Source organism: Cucurbita pepo, unplaced genomic scaffold (assembly GCF_002806865.2).
Source record: "Cucurbita pepo subsp. pepo cultivar mu-cu-16 unplaced genomic scaffold, ASM280686v2 Cp4.1_scaffold000258, whole genome shotgun sequence".
Lineage (NCBI taxonomy): Eukaryota > Viridiplantae > Streptophyta > Magnoliopsida > Cucurbitales > Cucurbitaceae > Cucurbita > Cucurbita pepo.
The window spans coordinates 70,893-87,050 of record NW_019646506.1 but is presented as its reverse complement, the minus strand read 5'-3'; the positions used below and the strand labels follow the sequence as shown (position 1 = coordinate 87,050).

The 16,158-nt window shown below is 36.1% G+C and overlaps 2 protein-coding genes across 2 annotated transcripts; both read left to right on the top strand.

Annotated features, from left to right (window-relative positions):
• Positions 1–2,312: 2,312 nt before the first annotated feature.
• LOC111784664 (berberine bridge enzyme-like 18) lies at positions 2,313–4,349 on the top strand. The gene is made up of 2 exons (XM_023665297.1): positions 2,313–3,180; positions 3,389–4,349. Exons 1-2 carry the CDS (start codon positions 2,313–2,315, stop codon positions 4,165–4,167), a joined length of 1,647 nt encoding a protein of 548 aa, XP_023521065.1. The 3' UTR covers positions 4,168–4,349.
• Positions 4,350–5,314: 965 nt separating this feature from the next.
• On the top strand, positions 5,315–8,130 carry LOC111784663 (berberine bridge enzyme-like 26). Its single transcript, XM_023665296.1, has 3 exons — positions 5,315–5,318; positions 6,059–6,844; positions 7,289–8,130. Exons 1-3 carry the CDS (start codon positions 5,315–5,317, stop codon positions 8,098–8,100), a joined length of 1,602 nt encoding a protein of 533 aa, XP_023521064.1. The 3' UTR covers positions 8,101–8,130.
• Positions 8,131–16,158: the final 8,028 nt, after the last annotated feature.

Here is a 16,158-nt window from a genome sequence, read left to right as displayed (position 1 = left end):
ATACAACACTTTCCATAGCATAAATATGTCGACGTGATATTCCGTAACATAACATATCTCGTAATTACATCATAATATAACATAACAAACTTCATCACATAACATACTCACATCACACAAATAAAGTTATAAACATGCATTAAACAATCACAAAGACATGTATGCGAGGGGCCACAGGGCACGCATCGTTCGTACTTCAAACAATAGATCCAACCAAGCTAGTAGAAAAGCCACTTACATGGTCGGCCTAGCCCGGAGTTACTAATTTATTCTTGGTACTAGCCTAAATTTGTCCCTTACAGTCCAGTTCAACCTTAGATCCATCATCTTGATGATATTCGTAAAACAAGACGACTACAAGGATCAGATACCTTATAGCCCAATTATTGAAAATAAAAAAATATCTTGACGTATATACTCTTTCTTTCCCAAAGTCACGGATAGTTCGTTTAATTTTGATTCTTAGCTCTTTTTTTATGACGGATTCGTAGGGTAAATCCATAAAACACGACAATCAATTTCGACATTTATTTTTATAGTTATTATAATTTTTCCTAACATCAAATAGAAAGAACAGTGAAAAAAAAAAATTGAATAGAAGGACATAAAACGAACGAGTTGGAAATTGACTTACCGTGACAATCACTTTCACGAGCTTGTTCTTCGATATCACAGTTCTCGAGGACCTAGCTATCCTCTTTTTTGGACATGCCATGAGCTATCAAACTATTAGCCCTATAACGATATTAATGATATAATAAAAATAATAACGAGGGCAATTACTTCCATGTTTAAGTTGGCAATTAATACATTAGAGTTCTCAATTCCGCATTATAATGTTATATCATATTGGTGGAATTAAAAGTTTGGTAAATATTTCTCGAACATTTTCTCTTTCATTATCATACAACAACCAACAACCGCTATCATATCATAATCATATTATTTATTTGAACGTTTCATATCATATTATGCACATATATATCATATGTCGTGTCACAACATGTGTTGTATCGTCAATCATACTACATCATAACATATATCATAACATTCACATATTATATCACGAGCATGTCGTCAAGCATATCATATCTNGTTTCATATCATATTATGCACATATATATCATATGTCGTGTCACAACATGTGTTGTATCGTCAATCATACTACATCATAACATATATCATAACATTCACATATTATATCACGAGCATGTCGTCAAGCATATCATATCTTAACATATCGTATTGTAAAGATATCATGTCATCACATATATCATCTCATTCACATATCATATGTACACATATATTTCATAACCTTTCACATATAACGAGCATATGACACGTGCGAAGCCACGAGCACATGTCAACATATAACATACAATTATAACCAAACTAATAGTAAGGCCACTACTTGGTTGGCCTAGGTCGAAGCTACTACCACCCCTTGATGCTTGATGATACTTGATACTTGATACTAGCTTAACGATACTCTATGAAATTTAATTATACCTAAGGAGTCCCACAATCATCGATTAGAATTCCAATGTGGTAATTGGCTCACCTAATTTTACATAAAATAATTTAAACTTGTAATACTTTAAACTACTAAGCCTATGCATAAAGTTTAAACTAGCTAAGCCTAATTATGCATAAAAACTTACTCCTGGTAATTTACACTACCTAAGCCTAATTGTTCATAAATAATTTAAACTAGCTAGATGGTAGTCATACTAATCTTAAAAGTTTCTGAAAAGTTGAAACTAGAAAGCCAAAAAGTTGAAACTAAAAGGAAAGGGTCCGAGCGTATCACACTAAAAGCCGAATCAACCAAAATGCTGGCCTAGAGTTGTAAGAAATGCATTATCCGACGAGCTTCAAACTGTTCAAGTGGGATGCTAAAATGAAGTGAGGGACCTCTCTTTTACCGTCAAAGCCAACTCCCCACTTCTCATCTTCAATAACATCGGAAAAATTTCTCTTCCTTCTTTTTTTTTTTCTAATTTTTTTAGATTATTACACAATATGTCACTTTCAAATATTCTTAATTTTCATAATAGACTCAAGGTAGGACAGGGTTGGATTTGATTGTGACCCTATTTCGATGGGTCGAGTTAATCCAACCAAAAAAATATATCAACCAGTAAACCGACTCAAAATTTTGTTTTCTAAAAAATCTAACCCTAAGTTGAATTAAGTAGTTTGAGTTGGTCGGATATGAACCCTCAAGTTAAATATTCTATTAAATACACATTACATACTATTATAAATAATTAACAACTTGTTTGCACAAGATCTACAAGAAGGAAATAGAAATGAAAATTTATTGGAGCAATTTTAGTTTCATCTCTCTTCTTCTTCTATCATTTGCATCATGGGGTTGTGGAAGTCATCTTGAAGATTTTCTTCACTGTATTTCTCTTCATTCCTCAAACCATCATTCAAATTCAACTCTAATTCACACTCCATCTTCTTCCTCTTACCCTTACGTTCTAAATTTCTCGATTCGAAACCTCAGATTTGCCGAATCCCATACGCCCAAACCGGTCGCCATCGTCACACCATGGCAAGCTTCCCAAGTCCAAGCCACAGTCATTTGCTGCAAAACTCATGGCCTCCAAATCCGAACTCGCAGCGGCGGCCATGACTTCGAAGGTCGTTCTTACGTCTCTAATGTCCCATTTGTGTTGATTGATTTGATCAACCTTAATTCAATTACTATCGACGTTGACGACGAGACTGCATGGGCTCAATCCGGGGCGACCGTGGGCGAATTGTATTACAAAATCGGTGAGAAAAGTCGAACCCTTGCATTTCCGGCCGGGTTCACGGCTAGCATAGGGCTTGGTGGGTTCTTCAGCGGCGGTGGGTTAGGGATGCTGGTTAGAAAATATGGTCTGGCCGTGGACAATATGGTGGATGCATATCTTGTTGATGCAAATGGGAAGCTTCTTGATAGAGATTCAATGGGAGAGGATTTGTTTTGGGCTATTAGAGGAGGTGGTGGAGGAAGCTTTGGGATTGTTTTGGCATGGAAGTTGAAGTTGGTTCGAGTTCCTCCAACGGTTACGTCGTTTGCTATTCATAAAAGTTGGGACCTCAACGCAGCTAAGTTAATCCATCGGTGGCAATACGTTGCGCCCGAGGTAGATGAAGATCTGTTCATCACTGCTCGGGTCACAGGTTTGCTTAATTCTTTCGTCACATATTCGAGAACTAAGCTAACTTATTTTCTAACAAAAAATTATTGGTTAGATTTTTTTTTCTTTTAATTTGGGTTGAATTAATTTAAAAAAAGAAAAAAAAAAACACCTAAACAAAAGGAGAATTGGTTTGAGGTGACATTTGTTTGGTTGAATCAACTTTAACTAACTCAAAAATATCTTACCAGCTTCAAATTCAAGCTATGGAGGTGGTAGAGTTATGAAGGCTTCATTCTTCTCCTTATTTCTTGGAAAGGTAGCCGAGCTTGTTTCTCTTATGGGGAAGGCTTTCCCAGAGCTGGAGCTCAAGAAAGAAGACTGTCTCGAAATAAGTTGGGTTGAAGCAATGGCCTTTTCAGCAAGTGAGTATGTTTCTCCTGAAAACTTGGAGCTGTTGCTCGATAGAACCTCACTCATCACTGGCAGATACAAAATGAAATCTGATTACGCCACCAAACCCATCTCAGAAACCGCCCTCAATGGCATATGGGAAAGGTTCAAAATTGAAGAACTAGAAAAAGTGCAGCTCATACTGATCCCTTTCGGAGGTAAAATGAATGAGATTTCTGAAACAGATACCCCCAACCCACATCGAGCTAGCCATCCCATACACATTGGCTACTACGTTACATGGCACCAACCCGATGCTGATTCGAGACACTTGGAATGGACCCGTGAGCTCCATGATTACATGACTCCTTTCGTGTCGAGATCGCCGAGAGCTGCGTATATGAATTACAAAGACCTTGACATTGGAAGAAACAACGAGGACGGGATCCCGACTAGCTATGACGAAGCAAGCGTTTGGGGGTATCGATATTTTGGGATTAATTTTGAAAAGTTAGTGGAAGTGAAGACGAAGATCGATCCTTTTAACTTCTTCCGGCATGAGCAAAGCATACCACCGGTAGCATCGATGGGAGGAATCCAAGCAAAGATGGCTTCATGCCCGGATGTGTCTTACTAGACCATGCCTAGTGCAATGCAATATCTCTAGCTAAAGATTACTATGCCTAGTGTATTTGCTTTGGGATAATAATGTAATTTCGTTTAATTTTCTTATGCATCTTTCATAAAATTTGGGTTTTATATGTATGATGGTGTAAGATTGGACGTGGTAATGGAAATAAATTAGTAGATGAACGAGTCCACCGTAATGGTCTTATTTGAATCGATGCAAATGACAGTCATCAGAAAAGGAAAATGATAGTCATCAAATTACTTAGTTCCACCAACCCAAAAACCAATTGTAGCTCAGTTTACTTTAGGGGTGTACATTGAATTCGACAACCCGAATTACAGAGGTTGAGTTGGATTGTATTAGCATTTTGGGTTGGATTAATTTTTTTAGATTCTTTTAATCTATTTTATTATTTTGTTTAGTTTTTGCTCCAAATACATTTTAAATATTTTATTTTATCCAATGTTGTCTAAAATATATTGTATTAAATGTAGATCCATAAGCCACCGTACACATGTGTAAGGATTTTTTATTATTTTAGGAGTCACACCTCTAAAAAAAACTACTAAAACAGTACCCGTTGCTTGCTTGCATAATGAGTGAGCCGGGAAGGAGGAAGAGCTATAGCTGACAATTCAACATTTTTTTGAATAAAGAGAAATTGCTCAGGAACCTGCCAGCCCCTAAACCTCTATCACTTGTCCCTTCTTTCACCGTAAACAAGGTGACACAAAATTGGAGATATTTCTCAATAATCGGTAAGATTTTAAGTCCTTTCAACTCTATTAAGTCTTTTTCTATGTAATTTTATGTAATAAATATTTTTTATAATATTTATTATTTTGGTATGCATATTTCTTCAAACTAATTACTTTTATTATTTTTATAATTTTAATATCTATCTTGGTATTTTTCTTATTTGTAGAGTAAACGGTATAAATGTTAATATTTAGTTGTCTTTAATTTTATAATAATATTGAACTATGTTATGTTATGGTGTTATCGTCCTCGCTTATTATTATTTGATGAAATTTATTTTGGAAGATATATTTTATTTAAAATAATGAATAAAAAAATAGATTCAGGTTGTTACATATTATCCTATATTTAAATGTGTGATCATAACTTTTCCCATGTGAAGGCGCTTTCTCAAATGGGTTAATTATTAATTACATTAAAGCCCTTCCACCCTGTGTCGTATTAAAAAATCTCGAGTAAAAAATAAACAATTTAATTTATTTTGACTCAGATTGAATGCTAACACATTACGAGTAATTTTAAAGCATATTATTTTTATTTTACCGATTTTTTTGTGTGATTTTTATCTTTGTGTTTGTTGGTAAGCGATGGTGAATGTATTTTAGGATTCTAAATATTAATGATTTTTTTCAAAAGTTGTCTAAAAATGTTCGTTCTAATGTCTACTGTAGCTTTTGAATTAACGTTTGTTTAGGACCATAAGAGGATTCTTTATTATCTTAGGAGTATGACAATATTGAACTATGTTATGATGTTACAATTCTACTATGTTGTTATTTAGAAAGAATTTATTATTATTTTTTTGGATGATTACGGATTAATTTGTTTGTTTATAAATTTGATATAAAAAAACAAAATGAATAAATAAATATATTGGAAACATTTTGGATGATTACATTTCTTTAATGAAGGGGAGAATCATTTCAAACCAAAAATGTATATATAAATAACCACGTGAAGTACGTGTTTGCTTGTTCCATGGACTGTAATCCTTGCACGTGAATTACGTGTTTGCTTGTTCATCATATTTAAGCAACTCCATGGACTGTAATTGTTGCATGAGAAATGGATAATATCATAAACTATTTGAATTTGGTAACTCTTCTTTTATTTTTTGCAATATCGGATTCTTTCGGAGGAAATCTCGATGATTTTCTTCGTTGTGTTTCGAACGACGACTCGAATCCAATTCTCATTAACACTCCATCTTCTTCCACGTACTCTTCGGTTCTAAATTTCACGGTTCGAAACCTTAGATTCTCGGGCCCTAATACCCCTAAACCATGTGCCATAATTAACCCATCTCAAGCTTCCCATGTTCAAGCGGGGGTCATTTGCGCCAAGAATCATGGCGTGCACATTAGAGTGCGTAGCGGAGGTCATGACTTCGAGGGCTTGTCTTACGTTGCGCATGGCGTGGCGTTTGTGCTGATTGATATGGCGAAGCTTAATTCGGTGAGTGTTGACACAGACGACAACACTGCATGGGTTGAATCCGGGGCGAGCATGGGGGAGCTGTATTACAAACTTGGGTTGGAAACGTCAGGCTTTGGGTTTCCTGGTGGTGTGCAGCCGAATGTGGGCGTTGGTGGGTTTCTTAGCGGTGGTGGGTATGGGCTGATGGTTAGGAAATATGGTCTGGCAGTGGACAATGTGGTGGATGCTCAAGTTGTGGATGCAAATGGGAGGGTTGTTGATAGGGATTCAATGGGGGAGGATTTGTTTTGGGCCATTAGAGGGGGTGGTGGAGGAAGCTTTGGGATTGTTGTGGCATGGAAGTTGAAGTTGGTTCCTGTTCCATCCATTGTTACTTCCTTTACGGCTTTTAGGATTTGGGACCAAAACTCCACCAACTTGGTTCATAAATGGCAGCTTGTAGCACCTGAGATTGATGAACGACTCTTCATTGGCGCCATGGTTACAGGTTATGTTGACTTTCCCTCTTTAAAATATATGTTTTTGGTTTTCAATTTTTTTTTTTTAAAATTTTCTTAATGCATCTAAATCATAAAATCTTATAAAACCAATAAAACTCAAATGATTATTGTATTCTTCATTGGCGCCATGGTTACCGTTCATTCATGTATTCTTCCTTTACTCGAGTGTCGCATGCTCATCAACTCTTGCCTTGATTCATCCCAAAACCACATCTTACTAGAAATAGTGTCGCTATGTTACCATTGTAATACCTTGATCACGACCAGAATTTAGAATCCTACCACATAAAATTCTTAACTTTACTTTAATACATCAATTACTTTTAAAAAAATTTTATCTTTGATTTCCTCCTGTATGGGATATTGTTCAAGAAATTCTTAGTCACTTTTGAAAGTCGAGATACTAATTATATTTTGTAACCTCGACGCAGCTGCAAATTCAGGCGAAGGAGGAGGAGGAAGAATAATGGGAGTATTTTTGTACTCCCTCTTTCTAGGAAGAGCAGAAGAGGTTATTTCCATAATGGAGAACAATTTTCCAGAGGTTGGATTGAGAATGGAAGATTGTGTAGAATCCAACTGGGTTGAATCAATGGCATATCCAGCAAGTGGGTTCGTGACAGCAAAGGACATGAATTTCTTACTAGACCGAACCCCACTCACCAATGGCAGATACAAAACCAAATCCGATTATGCCACTGAACCCATCTCACAAACCGCCCTCCACGGCATATGGGAAAGGTTCAATGCCAAAGGCATTCAGACAGTGCAGCTCGTACTCATCCCTTATGGTGGCAAAATGAACAAGTTTTCGGAAACCGACACTCCCTCCCCACACCGAGCTAGATATCCCATCAAAATCGCCTATTACGTCACATGGGATACGCCCGAAGGTGACTCGAGACACTTGGAATGGACCCGAGAGCTCTACGATTACATGACTCCGTTCGTGTCGAAATCGCCCAGGGCGGCGTATGTCAATTATAGAGACCTTGACATTGGAAGAAACAACGAGGAGGGGATTCCGACGAGCTACGAGGAAGCGAGCGTTTGGGGTTTGAAGTATTTTGGAGATAATTTTGAGAGGCTTGTGGAAGTGAAAACTAAGGTGGATCCCTATAATTTATTCCGGCATGAACAAAGCATACCGCCGGTTGCAGCCCAAGTAAAGATATCTTCAGGCAATGATGTGGCTTGTGATAAAATGGAGTATCTCCCAAATTTAATTGGTTTGGCCATGTGATCAAAGATAATTTTATTGGAGTACCCGACACAAGTGTGTTGTTTTTTTTAATTTTATTTCAGAACCTGTCAGTATGTGTCTTGCAATAAAGTAGAGTATCTCCAAATTTTAATTGGTTTGGCCTGCCATCTGATTGACTTTTGAATTTTATTTCAGTACCTGACAACAGAACTGTGATGCTTTTTATTTCAGTACTCAAGACTGACACATGTCTTGTCTGCAGCCACCGTCTCCCTCGGTTCGGTTCGGCTCGGCTTCACTCGACTCCTCATCTCAAAAACAACTTATCCAGCTCAAGTTGGCATTTTGGACATCAATTGCTAAAGAATTAGGTGAATGTTCTAGTAGGGTGAAATACTCGACCATACTTGGAACAATTTCGAGAGACAAAATCAAATGTATTCGAGTTTAGGGAGAACGTCGGCTAAGGTCATTCAAGTAAGTGGCCTTACTATCAGTTCGGTTGGAAGACTTGATTTATGCCCTATGGTCCTTGCATGTGTAATGTAGTCTTATATATAATCTGATGATGATGAAATTTTATGATATGACGAGGTATTACGATGATGTTATGATGTTATGATGATGTGGATTTATATGATATAATGATGTATTATGATGACGTTATGATGATATGATGATGTGAATTGATACGATATGTTGATGATTCATTATGACATGATGACATAAGATGTATGATAACGATATGACACAATATGATGATATCTCATATTATGATGATGTGCATGTACAAGATGCCATGTTGCATTATGATGAAGAGTTTTCCTAACACCTAACTCTAAATGATGCTATTGATGATGAATGTATGAAGGCTTATGCATGCATATTACCTAGAGCGATATGTGCACGATCTACAGGGTTGTGACATAAGAATAATTTCAGATTACAATTATAGGAATCTTATGTGTATTGTGTGTTCATTTACATCAGCTTACTTTCTTATTTATGATGATGAGTACAGAGGTGTACACTATGATGATGATGATGATCATCATCATGCTTTGCATGATATTCGAGGGTTTGTTGTACCTCCGGACAGTCAACTAGCCCGACTATGATGGGCCCAGGGGGTGTACGAACCGCCTGGTGGGTTCATGCTAGCACGTGTGGGCCGTGTGTAGGAAAGTACTACACATCCAATATGTCCGGACTGGAGTCCACCTCTATGATGATTTTAAAGATAGGTCTCTAATCATGAGTTGCATGTGTTTGCATTCCCGAACTCCAATAGTGGGGTCACTTACTGAGTATTTTTTTAAATACTCAAGCCGTGTGCTACTTCTATTTTTTAGGTAAAGGCAAGATGCCCTTGTAGAACTGACGACGACATCGCAAGTAAAGACAATGACACATGCGTAGGATAGTTGCATTTAAATTTTTAGACCTTATATTAGTATAGTATGTTGTCATTTTAATATTTACTTTGTTTTATTTAATCTTTCGTTTGTATTTCTTAAAAAACTTTTTCTTAAATAGGTAAGTTCATGACATTGTTTTATGATAATGTTTTAAATGACTATTTTCGTATAAGAGGTTATGTTATAAATGATATGGTTATTTCTTGATACACCTTGTAGATATGAAAGTTGTGCACCAAGAATCTCACTTTGTTTGAATTTGGTATGGATAAAAGATCTTCCTATATTTCACTATTCAATTCTGAACTATGAATCAATTTAATAGTTTCGATTTTATTATTAATGATATGCGCTTGCTGCAGTTCTCCTTCCCCCTTCTATTTTATGCTTCGTTGATCGATTTTCTTGTGTCGCTTGCTCAAGATTTCTTCAGAAAAACTACTCAAAATATTAATCGGTACAAATTTGGCTAATTAAAGAGAATTTAATTGAAGAAAGACTTATCCAAGAACCCTAATGTTAACTAAAGAGTTGATCTATGCACTCTAAAGTTTAAAATGGACCTATAAATCTAGGGATCATGTCACGACTAACTCAGTTTTTGAGACTTCGAAAATTCGAACCCTAAAAAGAAGAAGACAAAAACAAACAAAAATAAAAGAAGAGTAAAATAAAAGGTAAATATTCAATAAAATTAAAATAAAAAGAAAAAGAGGAATATTACAATGGGGATATAAATATTAAAGGAAATAATAAAAAAAAAGAGACTCCAAAACGACTGAAAACAGATTGATGCTCCGAAACGACCTCTTCTGTGACCGCACAGCACTCATACACTCCTCCACCTCGACCAGCAACATAAAAGAACCTGAAAAGGAAAGAAGAACAGGGGTGAGTATAAAAGTTACTCACTTATTAAATAACTTAAACAATAAGTTTTTTTTTAAGTTTTTTTTGTATTGTTTCTTGTTTTGAATTTTGAGTACGATGTTGTATGACATTGAATCACCTGAAATTTTGTTGTGTTTTTATAATTTTATTTAACAATTGACTTAAAATAATAATTATTTAAAAAACCATAGAATTGTTCATTATAAAGGTCAACCAACTTGAAACCTCTCTCCACAAACAAACAAAACAAAAAAAAAAAAATATGTTTGGACAGAAATCTTAAATCTTCACCCTTAACCTCTCATACAAATCAACTAATTTTGTTTCATCAAAATTAAGTTAAACTAAACTAAATTAAATGAATCCGAATACAAAATCTTATCATGAGATCTTACATGATCTTACGTTATAAATTAATGATAGAGACCCTAGTATATGTTAATACATTCATACTCAACGGGGCAATAACATCCCTCGACACACAGAGCGCAGAGTTTACAAATTCTCATCTTCCTTTCAAAATGAAATAAACACATACATACACACATATATAGCGGAAACATAACACATAAATACATTCTCATAGCACTTCACATTATGCATCCACACTCATATTATCCAAGCGATCCTTATAAGTATTTCTTCATAAATATTCGTACGATGACTTACATGGTTGACGCGTGCCCTTTCGCTTAACGTTTCTACGCATATAAGGTGTCCAAAAATATTAGTTTTCTTTAATTAGGTCTTAATTCACATAAAAAATATGGTTAGACCTGGAACCAGGATGAGAATTGGGCAAACATAAGTCGAACGGGTCGAAAGCTAACCCTAACGCATGCAGCAAGCGCTTCCATGCGCCAGAAAAATGTCCACGCGCACATACGGATGCGCCTGAGGGAGAAGGACGAGTGCATGGGTTTGAATCTGGAGGTACGTGCTGGAATTCTGAATTTCCTTACGTTGACGCGTGGCACACATGGTTCAGGTTGGAGCGTCCATCGGGTTGAACTGGGTCGGACATGGGTGCGGGTCGAATCGAGTGTGCAGAGGTCGCATGTCATCGATCGGGTAGAGTCGCGTTGCTCCACGCGGCGTCCGACGTGTTTCTCCACTTTGCTGTCGACACATGTTGCCTTGGTTTCCAAGCCATTTATCTCCTCTGGCCGGTTGACACGTGGCTCACCAGAAAATTTTCTCTCTCCTCCTTGCAAACCCATAAAGAATAGATTAGGTATTTCCCACTTTTCTCATTTTCATATCATTTAATCTATTACTCAAATCGATTCAACTTCGTCAAAGTTGTAGATCCTAATCTTAACTACATTCTAGTATTTTTTTTTTTTTTTNTTTTTTTTTTTTTTTTTTTTTTTCTGAATTTTACTTCTGACATAAGTTAAGTTATGGACATTGAAAGTGGTATGTTTTCTTTCTTACTATTTTTGGATAAACTCTCCGAAGTTCCACTCTGAGTCCAAGATTTCAACCAAGCTCATTCACGAAACTCGTGGAGCTCCCTCCCTAGATAAACACATCAAAATATTGGATCTCCATTCGCAAGATAAAGGTTCAAATATGAGGAAAACGCTCAAGATCTTATCTCACGGTTTCTCTATTTCTTGACAGAAAAAGGGAGCTCCAGCCACCCCAATTTCCTTCTTCCTTCCTAGGTGGAGTTCTTGCAACAAATTCTTGGCTAGAAACGAACTCCGGCGGTGGTCCGGTAAGTTTTCTCGCGGTTCATTCTTTCATCTCTCTTCAAATTCTCTCAACTCTTTCTCTCTCACTTTTTTTCTTTTGCAGGACTTTTGGTACGGTTCGACCCCATCATGGTAAAGTGTCATTTTTTTCCCTCCGTTGATTTTGACCATTTTTCTATTATTATTATTTTTAATATATATTTGAGTGCTACATATGGACACCTTTGACAATATAAGACTTTAAAGGGTATCTCATAAATAGTTGACTGATAATTATTATTATAGGAAAACTTGATCAAGTGCAAGTGTATATCCTAGCTCACTGGAAAGTCTAACGCATATGCACGTACTATATCTTCAATGATTTGATTAAGTTGCTCAGTTTGTGTTAGGATCGCGCAACAACGCACACACTCGATCAAGATTAACACAAATAATATGAGAGAAAATAATTCAAGGAGAAATATTGGCTAAAAGTTTTATTGATGACTTCAGTACGTACACTAAGAAAGAATACAGAGAATGAAAAAAAAGTACATTTTGAAAGCTTATATATGCCAGTCAACCCCAACTATCTCTTACTTGGAGACTGATCCAGTCAACAAGAGTTTCATAATCAATTTTCACTGCACCCTACCAATTGAGGCTTTACACAACTTCAATATTCCAACATCAACACATTTTGTCATGTTTGTTGGATTCTTTGCACCCTCTATCTCCTCCTAACACATCACCATCTTCCATTAACTTGCGAGTGAAATGGTATCGCTTTCTGTGTTTTGTCTTTGAATGATAAATTGGGTTCCTCACCAACTGTATGACACACTAACTATCTGTATAAAGAATATTCTCGTGCTTCTTCTTGCCCAATTCATCTAGATAGTCTGTCATCCGTATCATCTTCTTTCCAGCTTCAACTATTGTCACGTACTAAGCCTCAGTAGATGAAAGAGCAATACATTTCTGAAGTGTAGACATCCCATCATCCATAGTTTGCTTCCATTTGGTTGTATCCTCCAACTTTGGGCCTCATCAGAGGGCCTTGGTTCCCCTTCATCACCAACAAATAATGTAATGAAGGGACATCCCTATTTGGTTCTCTGATTGCTCTTGATCTTTTCAACACCTGCTCAAGCGTCGCTTCCTCTCCTACACCATATATCTTTTTAGATATGTTCACAAGAATATAATTTCACAAGAATATAATTTCATAAGAATATAATTTCATAAGAATATAATTTCATGAAATATACCATTTATACCATGATTTTTGCTTCTCCATCTTCCTTTTTAAACTCGTCCTAATCTCCCTGATTTATGCACCATTTTTATCTTTCTTGAATTCTATACTTTTTAAAAGTTCCTTATTCTTTAGAGAGAGTTGTATTGTATTTTGAGGATATTGTTTTGAGTATTCAAATTGTAAATCTACTCTTCAACTCAGCAGTGTTGTATTCTTCAAAATTTCAACATTTATAACGGTTTGATTTTGAGTCATGGAAAGCATTGAGTTTGCTTCTAAACTTGTAAAAAGAGTTTGTAGTAGTTTTACTCTGATGTGTGAAAAGAGTCAAGAAAAATTATTTTCAAAATTCTCAATCGGTACTTATTGAGTGGAGTAAGTCGAGTTTGATTGAACCAATATAAAGCTACAGTGTTATATTCTCTTATAACACTATTGAAGTGTGAAATTAATATTTTGATTTATTCCTTATTCTAAGTCTTTCATAATTATTTATTGANTTATTATTATTATTATTGTTGTTATTATTATTATTATTATTATTAATTGATCTAAATGATTCGAAAAATTAAGCATATTTAAATACTTTTTTTTAGAACCCTATTCACCCTCTAGGTTGCCATATCGATCCAATAGATGTGACATTTGACCCCAAAGTTCCTTAGAGCACATCTAATCCTTAGGGTTGAGTACAGGATCCTTAAGATAAATTAGTTAGTCACTTTATTTATGTCTATGTCGTGATCCTGTGTATCTTATAATTATGAAGCGCTACCTCGTTTTAGTTCCAATATTGAATGATTTGCTAGTGTCATCGTGGAATAAATTTGATCAATACCGAATTTTTATCTACAAAAGATTAGTTGGTGAACAGATCTATAATGTCGTGTCAAGTTTTAAGAGGGAACGACCCTTGTGTCTACGAACTACTAAGTACTCATATGACTTCTCTTCGAACTTGCAGGCGAAAAAGTAGGAGCTCTATTGGGAGACCCATGTCTATTTTAACATATGATACTAGCACGTATCAAGTTCTATTCTTTACCTTCTTATTAAAGTTCAGTTCTTCCCATTTTCATATGTTTTCCACCTAACTCATTTTAACTTTGTCCTCCATCAAAGTGGAAAAGTTTTTCACAAAGAATCTATAAAAATTAAGTTCATACCATTTAATTAATTATGAAAATCTTGGCTCAAATAACTATGAAAAACATGGCTTTTGAAAGTTATTTCCCTTCGATTTTATTAAAAGAATTGTCTCTTTAAATATAACAGCCCAAACTCACCGCGAGCTAATATTGTCCTCATTTTCTTTTTTTTTTTTTTTTTTCGAGATTCGCCTCAAGGTTTTTAAAATGCGTCTGCTAGTTTATGAACAATAATTGTATGATGTATTGAACAATCATTTTTTCCGATACTTCATGTTCTGTCCATCAGAAGGTCTTCTAATAAAGTTTTATCTTAAAAGATCATAACTAGGAGTTCACTATTTAGAAGTTTCTCTAAGATGTTTTAGATATTTATATATATTTTGGAATAATATAGAAAAAGACAAATATTTGGTCAACATTTAATAATGAAATGAATAATCACATTAAAATGAAATTTTAAAAAATTTAGGGATACAAACATTTTAAAAATATCTTTTTCAAAGGACCCTTAGGGTGTCCTCAAATTGAGTGAGCATGGGAGGTTTGAAAGATTAATGGTTTGAATTTAATCTTCAATGTTCTTCTTGTTATCTAAGCGATAGAACTCCATTTCGGTTTGTGGAATCCATATCTCCTCGTTAAAGTTCTTATACACATCCCTTTTGTAGAATTCTCGAGTCTTGTAAGCCAACACAAACATAACCATGGCTCCAAACAATGTCGCTGCAGCCAATATTGTGAAAGACCCACCAAAGCAATGAGCTCCCGTGCAAGTTAACCCCTTCCCTGCAATCTGCCTACGTTCACGTAAAGCTTCCATATTGTACACCTTCCCGACAACATCCACGTTCAGTATGTAAGACCCAAGTGAGACTGCCAATTGCCCACAACTGAACAACGTCGAGTAACGTTTAAGACCAAACATCTCAGATATTACGACAAATAGCATTGAATTTTGAGCTCCAAATGCTAACCCAATAATTATGGCAGCTAAGTAGACGGAGCCTGGGAAAGGGTAGGCGATGAAAAGCTGATCAATGCAAGTGATGAGAAAGGCAAAAGCAAAGGTTAGAGGACGAGGCAACTTGAATTTGGTCATCAGGGTTTCTGAGATGAAGCCAGAGAAAACTCGGCCGAAGAAATTGAATATGGAAACCCAGGAAACAAGGATGCATATGGCTCGTTGTGGGTAGCCAAGTGATTCCCCAACTTGACGTAGATTATCTATAGCGGATAGAGAGGACACACATCCAGAAAATGTAGCTAAGCAAATAAGAGCCATATCTTTGCTGAACACGGCTTGCAAGATGGTGAAATCCTCCCCTCTTTCAGGCTTGTTCCATATGTTTTGGCAACACGAGGGCGAAACCTCGGGGACTTCCGAACTGGCAGAGGTAGCGAGGGTAGGAGGGTTTTGGTGAAGCATGGAGACTGGGATAGAAGGACCAGCGGTTTGCTTGTTGAGTTTGTAGAGCAACAACTCTTCTCTACATGCGATTAAAATGGGTACGCATAGTAAGCAAACCACAAAGGATGCGCCACCTACGTACCCAGCTTGAGAGAAAACCACTTGTTTTTGTGCAATGGTTAAAAACAAGATGAAAATGGCCAGAAGAATTGAGACGTAAAGTAATTGGTAAAACACTTTGAGTTCATCGGGATGCTTACGGATACGGATGGGTCGAATTGAGGGG